We start from the raw sequence: 20,730 nt of genomic DNA on the forward strand, positions 1-20,730 counted from the left end.
ATTGCTATGCATGTTACGATTAACGATTAATAAAATCTTTAATCGATTATCAGCCATCATTTTCATTAATCTAATCGCCTCCGATTATTCAACTTATCGTTTCAGCCCTAAAGAAAACCAACAGTTTTTATAATTTCAGTCTGCATTTTATTCGAAGTAAGCTCAATTGAAGCCTAAAGAGGAGGAGGGGTGCTTATAGGAATGGGATGATGAGGAAGTAGATAAACTTGTTTTTTGTTTGAAACCATTTGAAATCCAGGTGCAGTATCCTACGTACATTCCAGCGATAGAATTCTGAAATTAACATACCGGTATATATTTGCATTATGAGTTCAAATTCTGGGATATACACATGCAGGAAAAGAGCATGCATTACTAGTAAGGCATCAGACAAGTTTGTACATTGTAGACCCTGCTGGGTTGATATCCCCATTAATATCTGGGAGGCTGCGGTACGATTAATATGTCTCTTTGTAATAGAACTATATAATGCCTACTCTAAAGTGTTATCTCACTGTACTGCATGCCAGGCACCAATACAGTCATACTACACCAACAACATAGAAATTTCAATTGGAAACAGGTCGGTATAGGATAAAGCCTATAGACAAATTTTAGGGTAGGGAAATCCTTTTCTCCCATACCTACATGTGTAATACTGGCTTCTCTAAGGCAATACACTCATGTCGTCTGAGTCTATATTACATGGCTACTCATGCAATAAAGCCTTGTGATGTCACAGCATCAACAAAATTACTATTTTCTAGGTACAATTATGACATTTTTTTCAGAAACTAGGCTGGATTTACTAGAAAGGATGCAAACAATAGGATTTGTGTTGAAAATATCATGCAAATTTCATGTATGGAGAATTATGTTGCAGTCATGATTTTTCCCAAATTTATTTAAAATGGCAGGATATCAAAGTAGTAAAACTGCAATGGAACGTCGAGCTATGAAAGAAAAACTCTTTCACATGTGGATATGAAGGATAGGGATATTCTATTCTCGGCAAGCCTCGGGTTTTCTACATTTTGTGACCCTTGGGTAGAATATCCCTATCCTTCTTATCCATATATGAAAGAGTCTTATATTCCAGCCCTTCACAGTGTATTATAAGGTAGTGATTTTCACAAAAAAGGATCATTCCAGGGACTCATGTCTTTCTTATAAGCTATTCATGAAAAACTTCTGTCTACCAAAAACATTTCTTTTGGATTAATATTTAAATGAAATTGGAAAAATGCAGCAAAATTTCTCTAGAGGAAGGGGCTTTTAATAAAGTAATGCAGGGCAAGAAATATCCCAAGTCCGATGGCCCGAGACCAGTTAAATATGCTCCCGTGCAAATGAAAATTGGTGTAATCTTGCCCGGTTTTAATGTTAATTGCCCTGTTTTGGGTAAAATTAGACTGAAATCTTTAATTCGGGCAAGTGGTTTTCCAAATAAGATTCTTGACCTGTAATGTCTAACAATTTACATAGGTCTATTATGATAAATCCCCATTATCTTATCAAGGCATCTTAACACCCACTAATTATCTTCATCAAACAAACGTTTATCAGATACTCAGGGAAGAGTTAATATTTACACTGTAGATAGCGGTGAGCCTGCTGTTACATAAACATCCACTACAGAATCAGTAAGATGTGCTCTCTCTGATGGTAGCAAACGTTTCAGTAGAATCATTTAATTTCCACTATTGTACCACTGAATTAAACAGCTACCATTTTACTGTATCTAGACATAACTAATAGTTGTTAAATTTTGTAAACTGTAAAATTCCGCTTTTTTGTTTGGAACTTTTTTCACACGAAAGATTCGTAAAACCATAATTTTGATACATTTCAGGAATTTTATTTAAAACCACTGCAAATACTAGCAACTACAGTAGTAGAATCAACATCAGATCTGTATTCTATCTGGCTTGCTCTATAGGGACCACAGCCAGTCACACTGGCTAAATGGTTACCCGGTAATGTGTCCCAGATATATTACCACTAGTCCTCCTCTACCTTTGGGTTCAATTGCCATTGACAAAGCCTTATAATGTGAGGCAGTAACCAGGTACAAACTGTAGGTCACTGGTTTTCTACAAGTATGAGACTGACTTTCTGTCACCAAGACCTGGCATGTCCTTAAATGACCCTGGCTGTCCAGAAGATGGTAAACAAATAATGCTATACATAAATAACCTTTCAACATCTGTTAGACATAGGCTCATTCAACTCATTTCCTGTGTAATTTCAGAACTAACTGCCCCGAGGTGGAGGGCTTATATAGAGGTAGAATTCAGACACCAAATTAAACCACTTGGTTTCTACATAGCTGTTGCAGGTTAAAGACATATAGATGAGAGCTAGGAAAGTTACAGAATGTCAAGCATCTTTGGTAGGTCAAAGACATATTGATGAGAGGAAAGTTACAGAATGTCAAACATCTTTGGTAGGTCAAAGACATATTGATGAGAGGAAAGTTACAGAATGTCAAACATCTTTGGTAGGTCAAAGACATATTGATGGAGGAAAATTACAGAATGTCAAACATCTTTGGTAGGTCAAAGTCATATTGATGAGAGAAAGTTACAGAATGTCAAACATCTTTGGTAGGTCAAAGTCATATTGATGAGAGGAAAGTTACAGAATGTCAAACATCTTTGGTAGGTCAAAGTCATATTGATGAGAGGAAAGTTACAGAATGTCAAACATCTTTGGTAGGTCAAAGACATATTGATGGGAGGAGAGTTACAGAATGTCAAACATCTTTGGTAGGTCAAAGACATATTGATGAGAGGAAAGTTACAGAATGTCAAACATCTTTGGTAGGTCAAAGTCATATTGATGAGAGGAAAGTTACAGAATGTCAAACATCTTTGGTAGGTCAAAGACATATTGATGAGAGGAAAGTTACAGAATGTCAAACATCTTTGGTAGGTCAAAGACATATTGATGAGAGGAAAGTTACAGAATGTCAAACATCTTTGGTAGGTCAAAGACATATTGATGGGAGGAAAGTTACAGAATGTCAAACATCTTAACTTTGGCAGGGCAAAGACATGCATATTGATGAGAGGAAAGTTACAGAATGTCAAACATCTTTGGTAGGTCAAAGACATATTGATGATAGGAAAGTTACAGAATGTCAAACATCTTTGGTAGGTCAAAGTCATATATTGATGAGAGGAAAGTTACAGAATGTCAAACATCTTTGGTAGGTCAAAGACATATTGATGAGAGGAAAGTTACAGAATGTCAAACATCTTTGGTAGGTCAAAGTCATATTGATGAGAGGAAAGTTACAGAATGTCAAACATCTTTGGTAGGTCAAAGACATATTGATGAGAGGAAAGTTACAGAATGTCAAACATCTTTGGTAGGTCAAGGACATATTGATGATAGGAAAGTTACAGAATGTCAAACATCTTTGGTAGGTCAAAGTCATATTGATGAGTGTACAAATTTCCAAACATCTATGGAATCTTGTGTTGATGGGAGAGAGTTCGAATGTCAAACATCTTTTTAGGTCAAAGACATATTGATGAGAGAAGTTACAGAATGTCAACATCTTTGGTAGGTCAAAGACATATTGATGAGAGGAAAGTTACAGAATGTCAACCATCTTTGGTAGGTCAAAGACATATTGATGAGAGGAAAGTTACAGAATGTCAAACATCTTTGGTAGGTCAAAGACATATTGATGAGAGGAAAGTTACAGAATGTCAAACATCTTTGGTAGGTCAAAGACATATTGATGAGAGGAAAGTTACAGAATGTCAAACATCTTTGGTAGGTCAAAGACATATTGATGAGAGGAAAGTTACAGAATGTCAAACATCTTTGGTAGGTCAAAGACATATTGATGAGAGGAAAGTTACAGAATGTCAAACATCTTTGGTAGATCAAAGACATATTGATGAGAGGAAAGTTACAGAATGTCAAACATCTTTGGTAGGTCAAAGACATATTGATGAGAGGAAAGTTACAGAATGTCAAACATCTTTGGTAGGTCAAAGACATATTGATGAGAGGAAAGTTACAGAATGTCAAACATCTTTGGTAGGTCAAAGACATATTGATGAGAGGAAAGTTACAGAATGTCAAACATCTTTGGTAGGTCAAAGACATATTGATGAGAGGAAAGTTACAGAATGTCAAACATCTTTGGTAGGTCAAAGACATATTGATGAGAGGAAAGTTACAGAATGTCAAACATCTTTGGTAGGTCAAAGACATATTGATGAGAGGAAAGTTACAGAATGTCAAACATCTTTGGTAGGTCAAAGACATATTGATGAGAGGAAAGTTACAGAATGTCAAACATCTTTGGTAGGTCAAAGACATATTGATGAGAGGAAAGTTACAGAATGTCAAACATCTTTGGTAGGTCAAAGTCATATTGATGAGAGGAAAGTTACAGAATGTCAAACATCTTTGGTAGGTCAAAGACATATTGATGAGAGGAAAGTTACAGAATGTCAAACATCTTTGGTAGGTCAAAGACATATTGATGAGAGGAAAGTTACAGAATGTCAAACATCTTTGGTAGGTCAAAGACATATTGATGAGAGGAAAGTTACAGAATGTCAAACATCTTTGGTAGGTCAAAGACATATTGATGAGAGGAAAGTTACAGAATGTCAAACATCTTTGGTAGGTCAAAGACATATTGATGAGAGGAAAGTTACAGAATGTCAAACATCTTTGGTAGGTCAAAGACATATTGATGAGAGGAAAGTTACAGAATGTCAAACATCTTTGCTAGGTCAAAGACATATTGATGAGAGGAAAGTTACAGAATGTCAAACATCTTTGGTAGGTCAAAGACATATTGATGAGAGGAAAGTTACAGAATGTCAAACATCTTTGGTAGATCAAAGACATATTGATGAAGAGAAAAATTACAGAATGTCAAACAACTTAACTTTGGTAGGTCAAAGACATATTGATGGGAGGAAAGTTACTGAATGTCAAACGTCTTAGCTTTAGAAGGTCAAAGAGATCTTGCATTGTACTTAATAGAAGCTGGTTGCCAATGTTGGGACACCTTAACTACTACAGTTCCCTTGATCTTGTATCGATCTGCTAACTTTTAATGAGTCGGATTTTGGGCCAAGACTCAGCATTATAGATCAGAGGTCACCTGCTTGATCACTCCAGATTGTCTCCTGCATAGTTATAAGGTATCACATTTCACCAGGCTGATCACCCGACCAGCCAGGAGTTTGATCCTGATGTAAAAAGGCCAATAGATCACCAGTGCCGGATCCTTTAGGTTGTATCAAGCTTTCCTCCACACTATGAACCCTATGTACATTTACATCCGGGACAGTCAAAAATGGTCTGTGTAAGTTACATATCTTCCATAAATGATGTAAAACAAATACCGTATTAATGACCAAATAAGCCCCCTAATGGCGGTAAAAAAAATTGAAGCAAATCAAGGGGTGCTTAAAAAAAATATTTGGACTTGTCTGTCAAAAATATTCTACAAAGTAAACCATAAATCCATTTGCAAAAAAAACCAGTAAGAATACAAAGTTTTCATATTTTCAGTCTGTATTTAATTTGAAGTAAGTGAAATTGAAGCTCAAAAAAGGGGGAGGCTGCTTATAGGGATGTGGATGCTTATTGGGTTGAATACGGTAGTTTAAACGTCAGCTCCTTACCTTGCCTATACATTGTTTGAGTATACTCCATATACTGAAGTCATTTCTATCAAACATGGGAACAGGAAGCCAGCTCCTGAAGATAGAAAGGAAAATCTATAAGTAATACATTGATAACAAACAATGTTAAATAATGATCAAAACACAATCAAATTCAGATAGAGAAACAGAATAAATTACAGTAAATTGTCAAGCTGATTAATAGCCACTGCCTCTGTGGGAAAACTCCTACTAATAAGATTTTTTTTAAATTCCTAGGAATACAAATATCAATAGTAAGTTTATAAACACAATTTGACCTACTCTAAAAATTATAAAGATTACGTTCTAGTTAAATTTTCTTTTGTTTTATTTTTGTCGTATTTTGATGTACCCACGAAATAAACAAAATTAAATGTCCAACGGAATTTAATGGTTTTACATTATGCATAAAGACCACTTAACCATGAAACAATATTGTTTGTGTCCTTGTATACTATAGAGTGATCTCCCTTACGAGTAGGTATCCATTATGATATCAGTATTTTCTGAGCAAAATTCAAATCATTTTCACAGAAAAACATAATGTTACACTCCCAAACAACTGATGTCACAATCAATACCTACCTCCAAGGGCAGGTAACTCTGTAATATGCAAATGCTTCAAGTTAAAAATATGAAAAATAATTAATTGCATCCTGAAAAAAATCTGTGGCACTATATCCTATATGGAATGAAGTACTGATTGCGAATGCACAAAAGGCGAAATAAATTATTTTATGTTATTTTTTGTGTTAATTGGGCATACAATTATTGTTCAAATGATGAATACCATCATTTATGCTCTGTCGGAAGTGGAGCATCTTTAATGACTAACACTTATGCGTGGGACAATATGTGACCTTGACCATGATCAAACCCAAATCATGACCTTGGAGACATGTAATCTTTGGCATCAACATTTAGATGACCTTGACCTTCAGCTCTATTCCTGTAACAGCAATATTACAGTAACTAACTGTAACTTAATGACAGAAGCAAAGTGACCTTGATTTTAATTGAAACTGTAATCACAAGTTTGTGTCTAATGATCGAAAACTGTAATTACAAAATGAGTTCAATCTTAATGACTATATATATATATACAGCCTTATGTACGCATTGATTGCTTAGTTGTAACATATAAATGTACGCGTTTAACCTTTATCATCAATTTTCATGAATCATTGTCCCTGTAAGTTGTAGATTATCATGACTCATATGCGAAAACGTAACCATCTTGTCATAAAAACCAGTCAACTGTGACATGTGATTATTCATATTTTATCAGTTCATTTTCAAATAAAAAAGAGACTAATAGACATACACAGGAAGTGATGAAAACATCAGCTGTAAAAAGTTGTGTGTCTGATGCAGTGAAATTTACGCATGAAGTCATTTAAGTAATTACTGTATACATTGCTGTTAATGTCAAACATTACATGCATGCATTAGGTTTCATCTATAGAAATGTTATAACTATAGATATAGGGTCGTTACAATGGTATTTAATTAAATAAAGGCCCATTATTGTTTCTGAAACAACTAAAACTGTTGCCAGGATGGACGACTTAAATACCTAAATAATTTTCTCAACTCCCCTTTATGTCAGGGTTTTGTGTACCAAATTTTATCAATATCTGTCAAGTAGTTTAGGAGGAGTACGTCAGACAAAGATGTGTCTACAGACGTATTCGATTCAATTATTTCATTGCGGGGGGCATAAAATTAAAAGTTGATAAGATAAAAAACAATTATTTCAAAATTAAAATTCAATGTGTCATTTAACAATAAATAAGAATGCATACTATCATAACGATTATTTCCAAGAAAACCCAGAATTCCCAGGGAAAAGCCAACAACCTACAGATTTGCTACCATGATATTTAAAATTGAAGTAAGATGGAGATACTGTAAACTAAAACTTCCTGATTCTGTGTTCAGGATTGGAACTTCAGAATTTTGGTTTGATAATTAGTTTAACGTCCTAAAGACCAGCTATGATCATTAAATGCCAGCTGGATTGAGATGGTGGAGGAAAACCAGAGAACCTGGAGAAAAAACACCAACCAGTGGTCAGTACCTAGCAACTTCCCCTTATGGGATTCAAACTAACGACCCAGGGGTGGACAGCTTCTGGTAATATGTCGGGACAACATCTGAACTACTTGGCCACTGGCCACCAAGGCTCCCTTAAGATGATACTGATAAGAGCAATCAAGATTGGGTAACATGTCAATTAGAAGATGAAAGCAAGTGAGAAAGGCATTCTGATCACCGCGATTATCAGGCCTTAGAAAGTGAGATATTGATTCCACACAAAGTTAAGGAGTCCCTGTCATCCATGGAAACCTCCGAGTCCATCAGGGATACAATACATCTTACAGCACTGTATCTGATGATGAATTAGTTTCCCAGATAAACGAGCTCCGTATAACCCTCCTCCAGCTCACCAACATCAACCATATTGACTTATGACTACCATTTGTACTGATCTACATACATCAGAGTCGAGGAACAATTGGCTGTAAATCTATATACGGACATCCCATGTAAGGTGATTTAGTGAGTGATATTGTTACAATTGACTTTCGGAAATTTTCTATACTAGAAAATGGCACTGCTTTTCTTACCCTTTGATTTCCTTCTTGGTATCTTAAAACTTGTATATTAATATCTGTTCTTCATTTCAATGAAAATTATGCAAAGAAACCACAGGTATTATATATATACATATGTGTCTGAGAACGACATACCTGGTATTCTACCTTGGGAACTTCAATGTTTTCCAATAATGACTTCCTCATCTTATATGTAGATGTAACACACATAAACATGTTAATCAAGTAATTAGGAATATGCTACTCCAATTTCATCAAATTTTCATCTCATTGTACGGTTATTGATTTGAAAGTGAAGATGTCGGCTGGAGGGAGGCTTATATGTTTGGTACATATATATTTTGGTAATCTACAAGTCAAGGGCATGCGTTGAAATTCTGATAGCTTGTTTTACAGTGCTTAGAAAGTCCCACTCTGAACTACATGTAACACATTATAGTAAACACAACAGGAACATAAAACTGATGGTATTATAAAGCTTCCCACAAACTAGTGCTCTGATACAACACACAGTGATGTAGGTACCCTCCCCGAGGAAAACCTACAGCGTCACCTCTATACTCCAAGGACTATACCAGCATCAGTTCCTACCTCCAAACACTGACGCCGTCTGAAAACCTGTCACATCTGGTTTCCACTACACACACATAACAGGTTGCATAATAAAACAAGGACACAGCGTGTGTACTAGTTCATACAGTCTGTCCTTCTTTCAGAACTAGGAAATACCAATACCACTAATACATAACATGAGACAAATATTATAAGTATAAATCAGTTGAAAATACTTGCACTACTACACTACTAGCTGTCACTTGTATATGCACCTGTCCCCAATTTCTCAAACAAACTTAAGTCAAAAACTGACTTAAGTCAAAATGTTTTACATCCGGCATGTTACGTAAGGAGAAAAACTGAAGTTCTGACTTGAGTCAACACTATTGTTTCGAGAAATCTGAGCCTGCATGGTCAATCTTCAATGCTTCATTCTAGTATTTATAGTTATTGTGGACGAGTGGTTATAGGATGTCCTCCGTCTCTGGGTTTTGGTTTTATTAGCCTAACATCCTATTTACAGTCAGAGTCATGTAAGGATCCCGGCCCTGTCAGGTTTATTGATGGAAGAAAGCCTGAGTACCCGGAGTAAAACCACTGATGTGTTCCATGTGTTGGCAGGTTATTCGTGATATCATATTCAACTAAATAATACTTGGAAACAAATACTGAAACTATCAAAGCTTAGTAGGTTTCTCTATTAGTTTTCTTTTGTATATTGACTTACACTGCAGCAATAATGTTATGAAATGTTCTGCCCAAATTTGGTCTTATATATAACTGAAGCACCCGTTTACTTTGATTAAATTTGTAAGCACACTGCACGCTTATTGTGTTGAATACAGTAATAAGAAAACACAAACTTCATTCACAAAATATAAAGAAAAATTATTTGTTTAAAATTACGTATATATGATTCCAGATGTGCTTAGCTATAGAGTGGAATTGGCCTCTATTTAGTCCAATACTATGGAAGCATTAAGCCATCTTGTCTTATAAAAGCCCGACTGACGGACACTGACCATTTACCATTGACAGTATAATGGATGTTCTCGTAGCGAATGAAGGTTCCAGTTCGGAAACAATACACTGGAGTGTTCTTCTCCGGATCATAATTCCTCGGACTAACCCCTCATAAGTAGATGTCATTGATATTTTTCCCAGAGCCTCCTCGGAGCCAGGCAAGTGAAAACAAAGCACTTTAGACTCTCCTGATACAATAAAGCACGTCCTGGAGTTCCTTCTCCAACTCTAAGCTGAAGTCAATCTATCAGTATGTTATCCTGGGGAGATCTCTATTTAGACTGGAGAGATATTAGGCCAACATTTTCTACAATAGATATAACAATTTTATTCACACAAAACTTTGTAACAAAATACCAGAGGATCAGACTTCATGATCAGAAACATGCAAATAATTTTGAATTTAGACCTCTGTGTACTCTCTCTATATATATAGCTAGCTGTACTTCAATTAGTTGTATTGCTTTTTTTCATTTTTTTTTAAATCTTCAACTTAAAGGGCCACTACCTTTCCGAAACGGCTTTTAATTTTTGAAATAGGAATGTAAAACGAGATCAATAATTTTGTAGAGTCGGAGGATTTATTAACTATACGTTTACTAGTACACTTATCATCACCTTCAGAACTGTTTAATTAGAATAAATAAAATGTTAATTTTCATAGCGCGGGTCGTTTTATGTTTCCCGCCGTCGTCCTAAATGCCGCGCGGTAGTTGTTTATCACTGCGCTAGACGGCAAAACAGCGAAATGAATCTCCACTGTTATCGTACATTAGACAGGAAATCTTGCATATGTTTCGTGTTGTAACCTCTTCTTAAGCCATCGATATATATTTTCTTTTGTTATTAATGTTTTTAAGAAACCTTTAAATTTTGCTCCGGAAAGGTAGTGGGCCTTTAAAAAATTGTTTCATAACTTTATTAATAGCCAGAAAGCTCATTAAAGGAGGTTAAGGAAAGCTATGAGTACTCACCAACCAGCGGTCAGTACCTCTACAACTGCCCCACATGAGATTCAAATTATTGACCAAGAAGTGGAGGTTTAATGTGCAAATATGTTGTGACATCTGAACTATCCTTTGTCAGTTGTTTAAACATTAATCTTCTCTATCCCTTTAGTAGTGAATACTGATATACCCATCCCAAAACATGCTTACCATTAACATGAACACACACATTCATAGTGTTGAACTCAAATCCAAATACAGAAACAAAACTATCAATATTTCCCGGTATAGTGATCTGAAAATTTGATGTTGATACTGTTGTTGGTGTTGGACTATAAAATCTATCTTATCTCCAGGAAACAAGGTACTAGAGAAAGATAATGTTTAGAGACCTCACCTGAGTCTACAACGGTTCCATCTGTAATAACTACAGAGCTAGAAATCAATACCATACTCTACACTCCAGGGATGGTAGTATTAACTAGCACAATAAATTCAAACATATAACAACATCTGTACATCAGGGAAAAGTACCCCCATACATGGAGATATCTGGTCTAGTATACTGTATTTCCAGACCTTTACTGTTCCCATGCAATATGCATTGTATAATTGAACGTGTTCATCTGGCAGTGTACATGCTGACACACTTAATCCTCACTATAATATGTCAAAGGGTTCCATGCACAAAAATGACTGGTATTTAATTGGGCAACAGGAGTTACCAAGAACTGAACAAATTAAGGGAGGGAATCAGGTTTGAACCAAGGATGGTTTCAATAAAGGATTTAACTGTTATATCCTTCCAAAGTTTATTATGAGACAGCTTCAAAAATTAAAAAAACTAATTAGAAAATGAAATGGTCTCCATAAAACTTCATTACTGTGAAGCATGTTCTTCAGGTTGGTAAAGATTGTTGGTTGTGTCAAATAACATTTTATATAATTTTGAATATAGATATTTCTTTCTGATCTTTTTTTTAGTTTTTTTTTTAAACAAATTGCGCTGTAGCTATAGTCTTAAGAGGTCTTGACATGTAACAGCAAGTTGAAATACCTATATGTTATAGCATATTCAGGCTTAAATGTTGAATTTTTCAAATCTAAAGAATTGCGATGAGAATCAAAATATCAAGATGCAAGATTTTTATATATCAAAACACACATACATGAAAATGTGTTACATGAGGATGTATATCTGGTTCATACAAAGAATCAATGTTTTATTACATGGTGTCTTATGACATTTATCTTTAGTCTATAATTAGCCCAGAAATGAAAAGGACACCACAATTTTTTTCTGAAAGTCCCTTCCAAGAGGCACCCATTTTTTATATAAAATAGACCCTATTTCGGGAACACCCACTTGCAAACCAGATTAGATGGATATATGAAATGTTGATTTTTTTATCCCAGCGACTTTAAAAACATCAAATATAATTAAAAAAGAAAAAACTCCACAAAATTCATTATTCATCCCACTGTTATTTCAGGTAAAACATTCTGAAGACCCTGATCACATCACGCAGCGTCCATCATTTTCACCAGACCACTGAGGCAGGCTTCATGACTTATTTAAGACGGCTTTCGTGCCAATATTAGCCTGCACAGTGCCAGCATGAAGCACTTGTAGGACGCTCCAGCTTACAAAGGTACAATTTAACTGACATCAAAATCTACGGAACATAGCTAGGGCTACGTATATATTAGAAGCCCAATAACTAGTAGATTTATCTAATAAGGCTGTTTCATTAGCCCTATTGGAATCTATGAGAAGCAGGCACAAGACTCCCCAGACCAATTCAATGCGAGGTTTGACTCGGAAACGAAGCCCTAGCTGATGTAGAACGATGCTGCGGCTAAACCAGACCAAAAAGTGACCATTATTCCACTTGCATGTATTATTAATTCAATATTTTACAATTGTTGAATGACAAATATATTATGAAATTAATTCAAAACAACAGCTTTTTTTTTGTTTCTGATTACGTCATTAAGATTTTTTTTTCTTTTTTAATTTCCTGAGCATCTCCCGTATTATCATTTTTGGCTTAAGACCTCAGGGGTACTTATTGTTTATATACACTGTAAATGATTGTGTTCACAAAAGTGACACTATGAAGTTAATATTCTGTATTTGCATAGTTATCTGCCCTTGGGGGTAGGTATTGATTGTGACGTCATGTGGTTTAGAATATGTCAAGGTTTTCAGAGAAATCAACATGCGTTTCGCTCACAAAACAATGCCATCACGAAATGGATACCTAGCCACAAGGGAGGTAATTCTGAAATATGCCAAGACGGAATAGTAATACACTATAATATAGTTACCCTTCAAAGCAAGTCTATGTTTTAGAGGGATCTAAGTTTTAATGTTTTCATTTCATGCAGAAGTATGAATTTAATGTTATTTCAAAGAGAAAGAAATATACTGATCATGACTGTCTTGTTGTATGCAATGCTTTTATAATAACACGTAAGATTTTGTTTCAATAGCAAGCCATATTGAGAAGGGTAAAAGTAGACACCGACAGTCAAGGTCATCTGATCATAGTTATCGTGATAACACCAACTTAACCAATGGTCATGAAGGTCACATGAGGATAGTTGTCAAGGTGACACCAACAGTCAAGGTCATATGAATATATAGTTATCAAGGACACACCAAAAGTAAAGGTCATATATATATGTGGATACAATGTAGTTATCAACGAGATACCAAATGTCAAGGTCATGGTATACGTATATATGACACTTTGAGCGGCTATCTGGCATTATCATTTAAAATAATAGATTTTTTAGTGTGGTTGAATTAAATTTATAGATGTATACACTGAGAGAAAGTTTGATAAAAAAAAAAAAAATTCTACAATACTTTTGTATCTTTATACAATACTTTTGACAGTCTGTATATAAAATCTAATATATTATCAAAACTTACTTGAAATTTCATTTTAGCATGCTATACTGGTCATCCTAAATGACTTTCCTCCCATTATAGAATATTTGGAGATTTGTATGGAATATTTACAGCAATAAGACAGAGAATTGTGGAGATAGGATTTCCCATTATTTCAGTCTCTTAAAAAGTCAATTGTGGAGATAGGATTTCCCATTATTTCAGTCTCTTAAAAAGTCATATAATCCAGTCGTGAACTATGTATATATATATGTTACATCTGTTTCACAGAGTAAGCATACAAGAGTGCACTCATCTGATAAATGTACATACAGTGTATATATACTGCATTAACTTCCATCACAATAAGTATTCATTGCTTTGCTGACTAAACATATAATATTCCATTAAAATCTCAATTTTTTGTACATGCTGACTTCACATATATTCCACTAAAATATCAAATCTGAATGCAATATGTATATACCTCATTAAAGTCAGAATTTTTTTTATACATATTCTGCAACATGTATGTTGGCTGAGATAAGGTTATGTATATATTTAACTGAGTTATAAGAATGAAACTGTAATCCATATCGTTAACAACGAAGCAATACCAGTATTTTAAAGATACTATTTTAAAGATACTGATATATAGATTACATTTGCTTTAAAATTGGTATTATTGTAAATTATACACAATTTTTTTGTAAATACAATGGATTTTTCATTCTCAAACACGATTGCAAGACTTTTGAAGATTCTTATGTTCTTACACAGTGCCTCTCTCCTTCATTTTGACACTGATACCAATAGAAGTATCGGTACTTTTTTTAATCATTTTATATCGGTATTGAGTACAAGTACTGATTTCCAACCCAATATGCGGATGGAACAGAACGGTCATTGTCATTATTTTCCACCAATAAATAGGATGCTCTTAGAAATAATTAAGTGGTACAACAAACCGCTAAACCATTGATTCAGTTTTAAAAACTTCTTTTATAGCCCAATTTCTTCCTGGAGCGGACCTGAAATTTATTATGTACTGTACTGAACTAATCCCCCTCCCCCTCCCCGGGTTCCCTTTCAATCCTCCCTCCCCCCAGGGTATCCCACCATTCAATCCCCCCTCCCCCCAGGGTATATTACCCTTCATTCCCCCCTCCCCCTGGGTATACCCTTCAATCCCCCAGAGTCCCCAAAGGATATCCCTTTCATTCCCCCTCCCCCAGGGTATCCCCTTCATCCCCTCTCCCCTCAAGATATCCCTTTCATCCCCCCTCCATCCAGGATATCCCTTTCCATCCCCCCTCCCCCAGGGTATCCCTTTCTCCCCCCCCCTCCCCCAGGGTATACCCTTTATTCCCCCTCCTCTTGGATATCCCCTTCAACATATATTTCCCCCCTCCCCCCAGGGTATTCCCTTCATTCCCCCCTCCCCCCAGGTTATTCCCTTCATTCTATTTCAAGGTTCCTGTTTACATGTACAGGTATACAGCACACATGTAATATCCCGTCTCCTGTCCTGGTAATGTACATGTACCGTGATAATAATGGCCATATTCAACCTAATAAACACCCAGGGTGTTTAGATAAATTACACATGAAGGAACGCCTAACAGAATTAAGTTTGGGCCTAAATCTTTCACAAAATTTTACAAAATGTTGAATAAATATACCTACACAGTTTTCATAGTTTCAGTAATATACAAATAAAGTCAATATAATTGAAATTGAGGCCTCAAAAAGGGGGAGGGGTGCTTATAAGGATAGGAGCATTATTGGGTCGAATACTGTAGGAACATTAAATACAGCAACACGTCCCAGACAACTCCATTTAATATCCCACTATCAGCTCTTTGAACTTTTATCACAAATTAAATTCATTTATTTTGTCCTGAAATGATTTTTTTTTCAGGTGCATGTCAGAAAATGTAATGAATATATTGCCATGATAATAACATGTGCTGGTCTGAACTATCAATGTTGTGTTATCATGCCTCCCGGACACGAAGCATCAGCTGACTATTAGCTTAACATTGATCATAGAAACTCATGGTATCTCAAATCCAGGTATCTAGCAGGGTCAGAAACCCACAAGTCATCGCTCTATCGTTTGTGATTTCTCCATTGATACGGTGGTAACTTGTCAGTTTCCGAAGATGGGTGTTTACGGGACAGTAGCAGTAGGACCATATCCCTCCTCCTTTTTCTCTGATCATCTATATTTTATCAGTTTTACAAAATGACCTTTTATCTAGGAGCTAATTTCAGGGTCCATATATGGGTCTTTTTTTTTTGCGGCAATTTTTTTCCCAGGCACAATTGAAGCAAAATTCCTATAAAATAGTTTATATTTAATTCCTTCTTTCTCAGTTTCTGTTTGAGTTAATTTCCTTCCCAAAATGAGATATAAAGGTTTCCTTCTGTATTAAGATAGAAATTAAATCAGAACCATATATTTTAGAATTATGAAATGATCAAATTCAGTCCAAAAATTCACATACGGTTATAAATAAATACGAAAGCACAAGATTAAAATACTTGTTGCATAAATTTAATGTCACATACACAAGATTACACACTCAGTGACAATATGGTTTTGATAAAGCCCATAACAACACAATTATATCTACACAATATTCAGAAAAAGTTATCCAAGTCCATTGTGGCTATACACATCAGGTTATTAAAACACACAACCCTCCCCTGACTCGACTGCAAGATTCTTTATCAATTATTCATTCTTCATAGCCTTTAATGTGTGAGCTCACGTCTCCATTGTAAAACATTGCTAGATCACGTCATTAGTTGTTTGGTTCAAGCTCCGAGTCGACAAACTTGGTAATCATGAATTTTGAGGATACTAGTAGATTAATTTTTATTATAAAATGTCATGTGTACCTGTCCACAACATTCACAATTCATAAAGATCTTATTCACTGAAGAATATGTCATGTGAATTCAAGGTCGATGCATAAATGCATATAATAGTAACACATTTAAATATGTGGCAAATATGTTTATCATTAAATGGAAACATTCAGTCATACGATATTAAAAAGAACATAATTTGAATTAAGATATGATGATAACCAGTCAGTGATTCCAAACTGAACAGACTTATGGTAAAAATTGTCACATTTTGTTTTTGATCGATCATTCATGCATGCCTATAGCTATCATCAGTTTCTCATCGTCTAAACATTTTATATTGTATAAAATATAGGGTACAGATAGATGAGCAATACTGCCCTGAACCTCACTGATTGACCCCCTCCCCCAACTTCTTTCAGATGAACATCATTGTCAGGGCTTTTTTTTTTTTACTACTTTGGGAATGGGGCCTGCATACATGTGACTTTCAATTTTAGAAAATATACGACTAAATCAAGCTTTAAGAAAAATAAGAAATATCAAATGAAGCTTTGCAATGTAGTTTTTTCTCTGAAACAATTACGCAAATAAGTTCATCCAAATTTTTTTGGGTAGCTTTTTAAGTAACATCAAAAGATCAGAGGCTTTAATTACCACTGAGAATAGGGCCAAAATTTTGGCCCAAAATAATGCTGACAAAAAGCCCTGCTTGTCATTATATAATTACTGTGTAATAAATATTCAATTATATATATAATTACCGGGTAATTATAGACAGCTTCCTTCTCGCTTTACTGTTTTTAAAAGATGACTAAACAGTAACCATTTTCTTGAGGTCTTATAGATTTGATAATCCTGTTGCATAAGATAAGAAAAATGTAAAGACCTGATTCAATGACTAAAAAGCCCATGAGGTGGAGAGTGAATTAAAAACTAACACCCTGTAATGTTTGCCTCAGCATGCTACAGCAGAAACTAATCCCTGGGCAAGAATTGAAGTAAATCCCATTTTTTCATATATCTAATAATTTTTCTGCACTAGGAGCTAGAGATAATATTCTGAGTCATAGCTACAAAATAAATACATGTTTATAGTGGTTTTTTTTTTATTTTTGCTTTATACCAAAGAATCTACAAAGAACTCTCTCAGTTTTGCTCTTAAAAAGACACAAATGTCAATTTAAAGTTACAATCAATGTACATACATCTGTGTGTGTATGGTCGAGCCAGCAGACTTAAGTGCGCTAATCAAAGTCAATTACAAAAACTTAGACAGGTACATATTATCAAACAACTGAACATTATATTGTTTATTGTATATTCGTGATAACGATAACAAACAGGAAACAAACATCTCTTATGACACCCACATTGTAGGGCTTATTTGTTGGGTAAAAAATTAAGATCGCTCTCTCTCGTTACCATTGTACAGTAGAGGCAATAGAGACAATCAGAAAGCATATCACTTGTCAATGTCTCAAGCCTATGTATACACAAACATAAATGTGTAAGTAATGGTTCCATGCTAGGGGTCATTCAGTCCATCAGATAACGGTGCCACGTCAAATACACCTAGTGGAATTTCGGGAATGTCTTGTGTAATATTTCCCTACCAGTTGTGTGTTCAACACTCGAGGGACATCAGTAACCTAGTATATAATGCTATTGTTACAATACATAACTAATCATTTCCGATCGTATATCGACACGACATGTAATATTTATAAACACACGACGTGTGGTTATCGGGCAAGAACACCGAGGCTTCCGAACGTATCGATTTGGCGCAAGACGTGTGCATCAATATTGAGACAAAAATCATTCAAAGACGTTTCATAAATAAATAATTGTTACCTGTAAACGTAGCGATCTCCTGAACCTAGATCATCTTTACAACACACAGCATTTTCCACACTAGTTGCCATCTTTTAGATATTTTGAAAACTTTAGAATAATTCCACTAAGAAATGAGCACTAGAGGCTCGTCAACCCGATGGCGGAAATTCAATGTAAACAAACATCACTTCGATGATTTCGAGCACATGCATAAATTCCTTGAATGAAACTTTGACAGAGATGTTCTCCCAATTATATACAAGTAGCACATCCTTTAAACGATACGATAGGCGCCTGTGCTATTTTCGTTGTACGGGATAAAAATCAATTCTCCGAGAACACGGTACGTGGTCATAGGCCTATGCGGGATGTTGGTGTGAGTAAAGCGCGGATAAAAATTACGGAACGCAAAACGTAAAAAGAGAAAGTGGAAAGAAACGGAACGCATAGACACTTAAAACACTGTCGATTGAACTGTGTTTTGTAATTATACTTAGGCATATAACAAAACAGACAGCACGGCGAAATAAATCAAAATATTAAAATGAATTTTAAGAATATTTGAAGCTTCAAGTTAAATTCACATAAATAAACTTTATGACAATTTTCTTCGTTTTTATTTTTTTTTATATTATGGAACTTCCATTTTAAACATGTTTTTGGTTTTGCAAAGGGTGTTATAGATCTACATATCATATAATTTAGCCTTAAAAATTTTTAGCTGAAAAAGGACTTTTTTTTACGTGAAATGGGAGGTAGTCTAGTTGAGTGACAAGGGAGATAATTTGGAAATGTAAGAATTATGGGAGATACAAACGTATATAGGAATGTAGAAATTCATTTACAAAGTCAGTTAATTTGACGGAATTCTTCTTTTATACTATTAAGATAATATTTTGGATTCACTCTGGTTGTCGGAATTAATGCTTTATCTATAAAGGGAGGTAAATATGACAAGGGACATTATTTGGGAATATACTGGAATGAATCACAGGGGAGCTTACATAGATCAATTAAAATTGATTCAAATATTATAAATCTCATGTGCAATTGAAATTAAAACCTAAAGATTCAGATGTTTGTGTGACAATGCCTACGTTTCATGTTCCTGTATTTATTCAAGGTTGTATTTATAAAGTTTTTTAAGAGTTTTGTGTCGATACAGTAAAGTAATTTGCAATTAATTTTTTTGTATTTTTTTTTTGTATTCATTTTAGTATTGATGTAATTATTTTTTTACTTTATTGGGGATTTTAAGAAATTTTGTTTGCAAACTGTGTGAATCCGCAAAGCATATTCTCACAAAAATTTGCGAACAAAACTTATTTCATACCCCAAGTTCAAAAATAGTTACATCAATCATATAGCTGGAAATCAGTCACTTTCCTACATCATTTCATGTTGCAAGGTTGAAATTTTTTTTAAGATTGAAACAATTTTAAGATTGACACGTTCTCCACCAAAGCCACTGGGGACCTAACTCGTCCCTTAATGTATAATGTAGGGACATGCTGGATAAATAAAACACCTCAAAGATATTCTAATCCCATATAGATTTTTGGCTTTATTTACTGAGAATTTGTCAGTTGCATATGAATGCATGTGTGGCATTGAAAATATGTTATAATGTAATATTCAGTTACATATTCAGGGTTCTACAGTAATAAGATATGCTTACAAACTGGCAATCTACTAAAGCATTGTTACAACGCAGTACTTTTCAGTCCCTGTAAATGTATCTATAATATATCTGTACCATGTGTATAACAAACTACATTTGTTTAACTGTATGTTTCCCGCTTATTACAGGCTTCAGAATTACGGAACAAGGACCATCTGGGCCCAGTTTTATGAACATAGATTTAAGCATCCATAACTTAAAATTTTCCATATACATGTAAGAAAGCATTACAGATTTTAAGGAAGGCTCCTTATTTAACTTAAGATTGTTTCCTTAACTTCTTTAATACTTTAAAGTTATTCACAGGAATCCCTTAAATTTTGGAAATGTTTGTAAAACTGGGCCTTGTAATTGGCTCTAAGTTAAACCTTTTAAGTTCAAAAGCATAGGCTTTTACTGTTTATAATCTTGGTAGCTAGTTGTTCATTTACCTGACAATGTTTCATTGTACAGATAAACCCCTGAAAACAATACACAATATCATCAAGTATACCTACAAATTCTGTGAGAGATTGATTGTGAAATTCTGATCATGTTTACAGTGAACAGATGTATTTAATGAACAATGTGCAAAGCAGATCTCCATTATTACCAAGCAATTCTC

General features: G+C 34.7%; 1 protein-coding gene across 1 annotated transcript in view; it reads right to left on the minus strand.

The window, feature by feature from the left end:
- The window catches only part of LOC138308650 (oxysterol-binding protein-related protein 2-like), a 69,419-nt gene that overhangs the window by 40,227 nt on the left and 8,462 nt on the right, over window positions 1-20,730 (minus strand). Inside the window, 1 exon segment of the mRNA XM_069249689.1 lies at window positions 5,667-5,742. Coding sequence (XP_069105790.1) covers window positions 5,667-5,742 — 76 coding nt within the window.

Source organism: Argopecten irradians, chromosome 15, assembly GCF_041381155.1.
Source record: "Argopecten irradians isolate NY chromosome 15, Ai_NY, whole genome shotgun sequence".
NCBI classification, from domain to species: domain Eukaryota; kingdom Metazoa; phylum Mollusca; class Bivalvia; order Pectinida; family Pectinidae; genus Argopecten; species Argopecten irradians.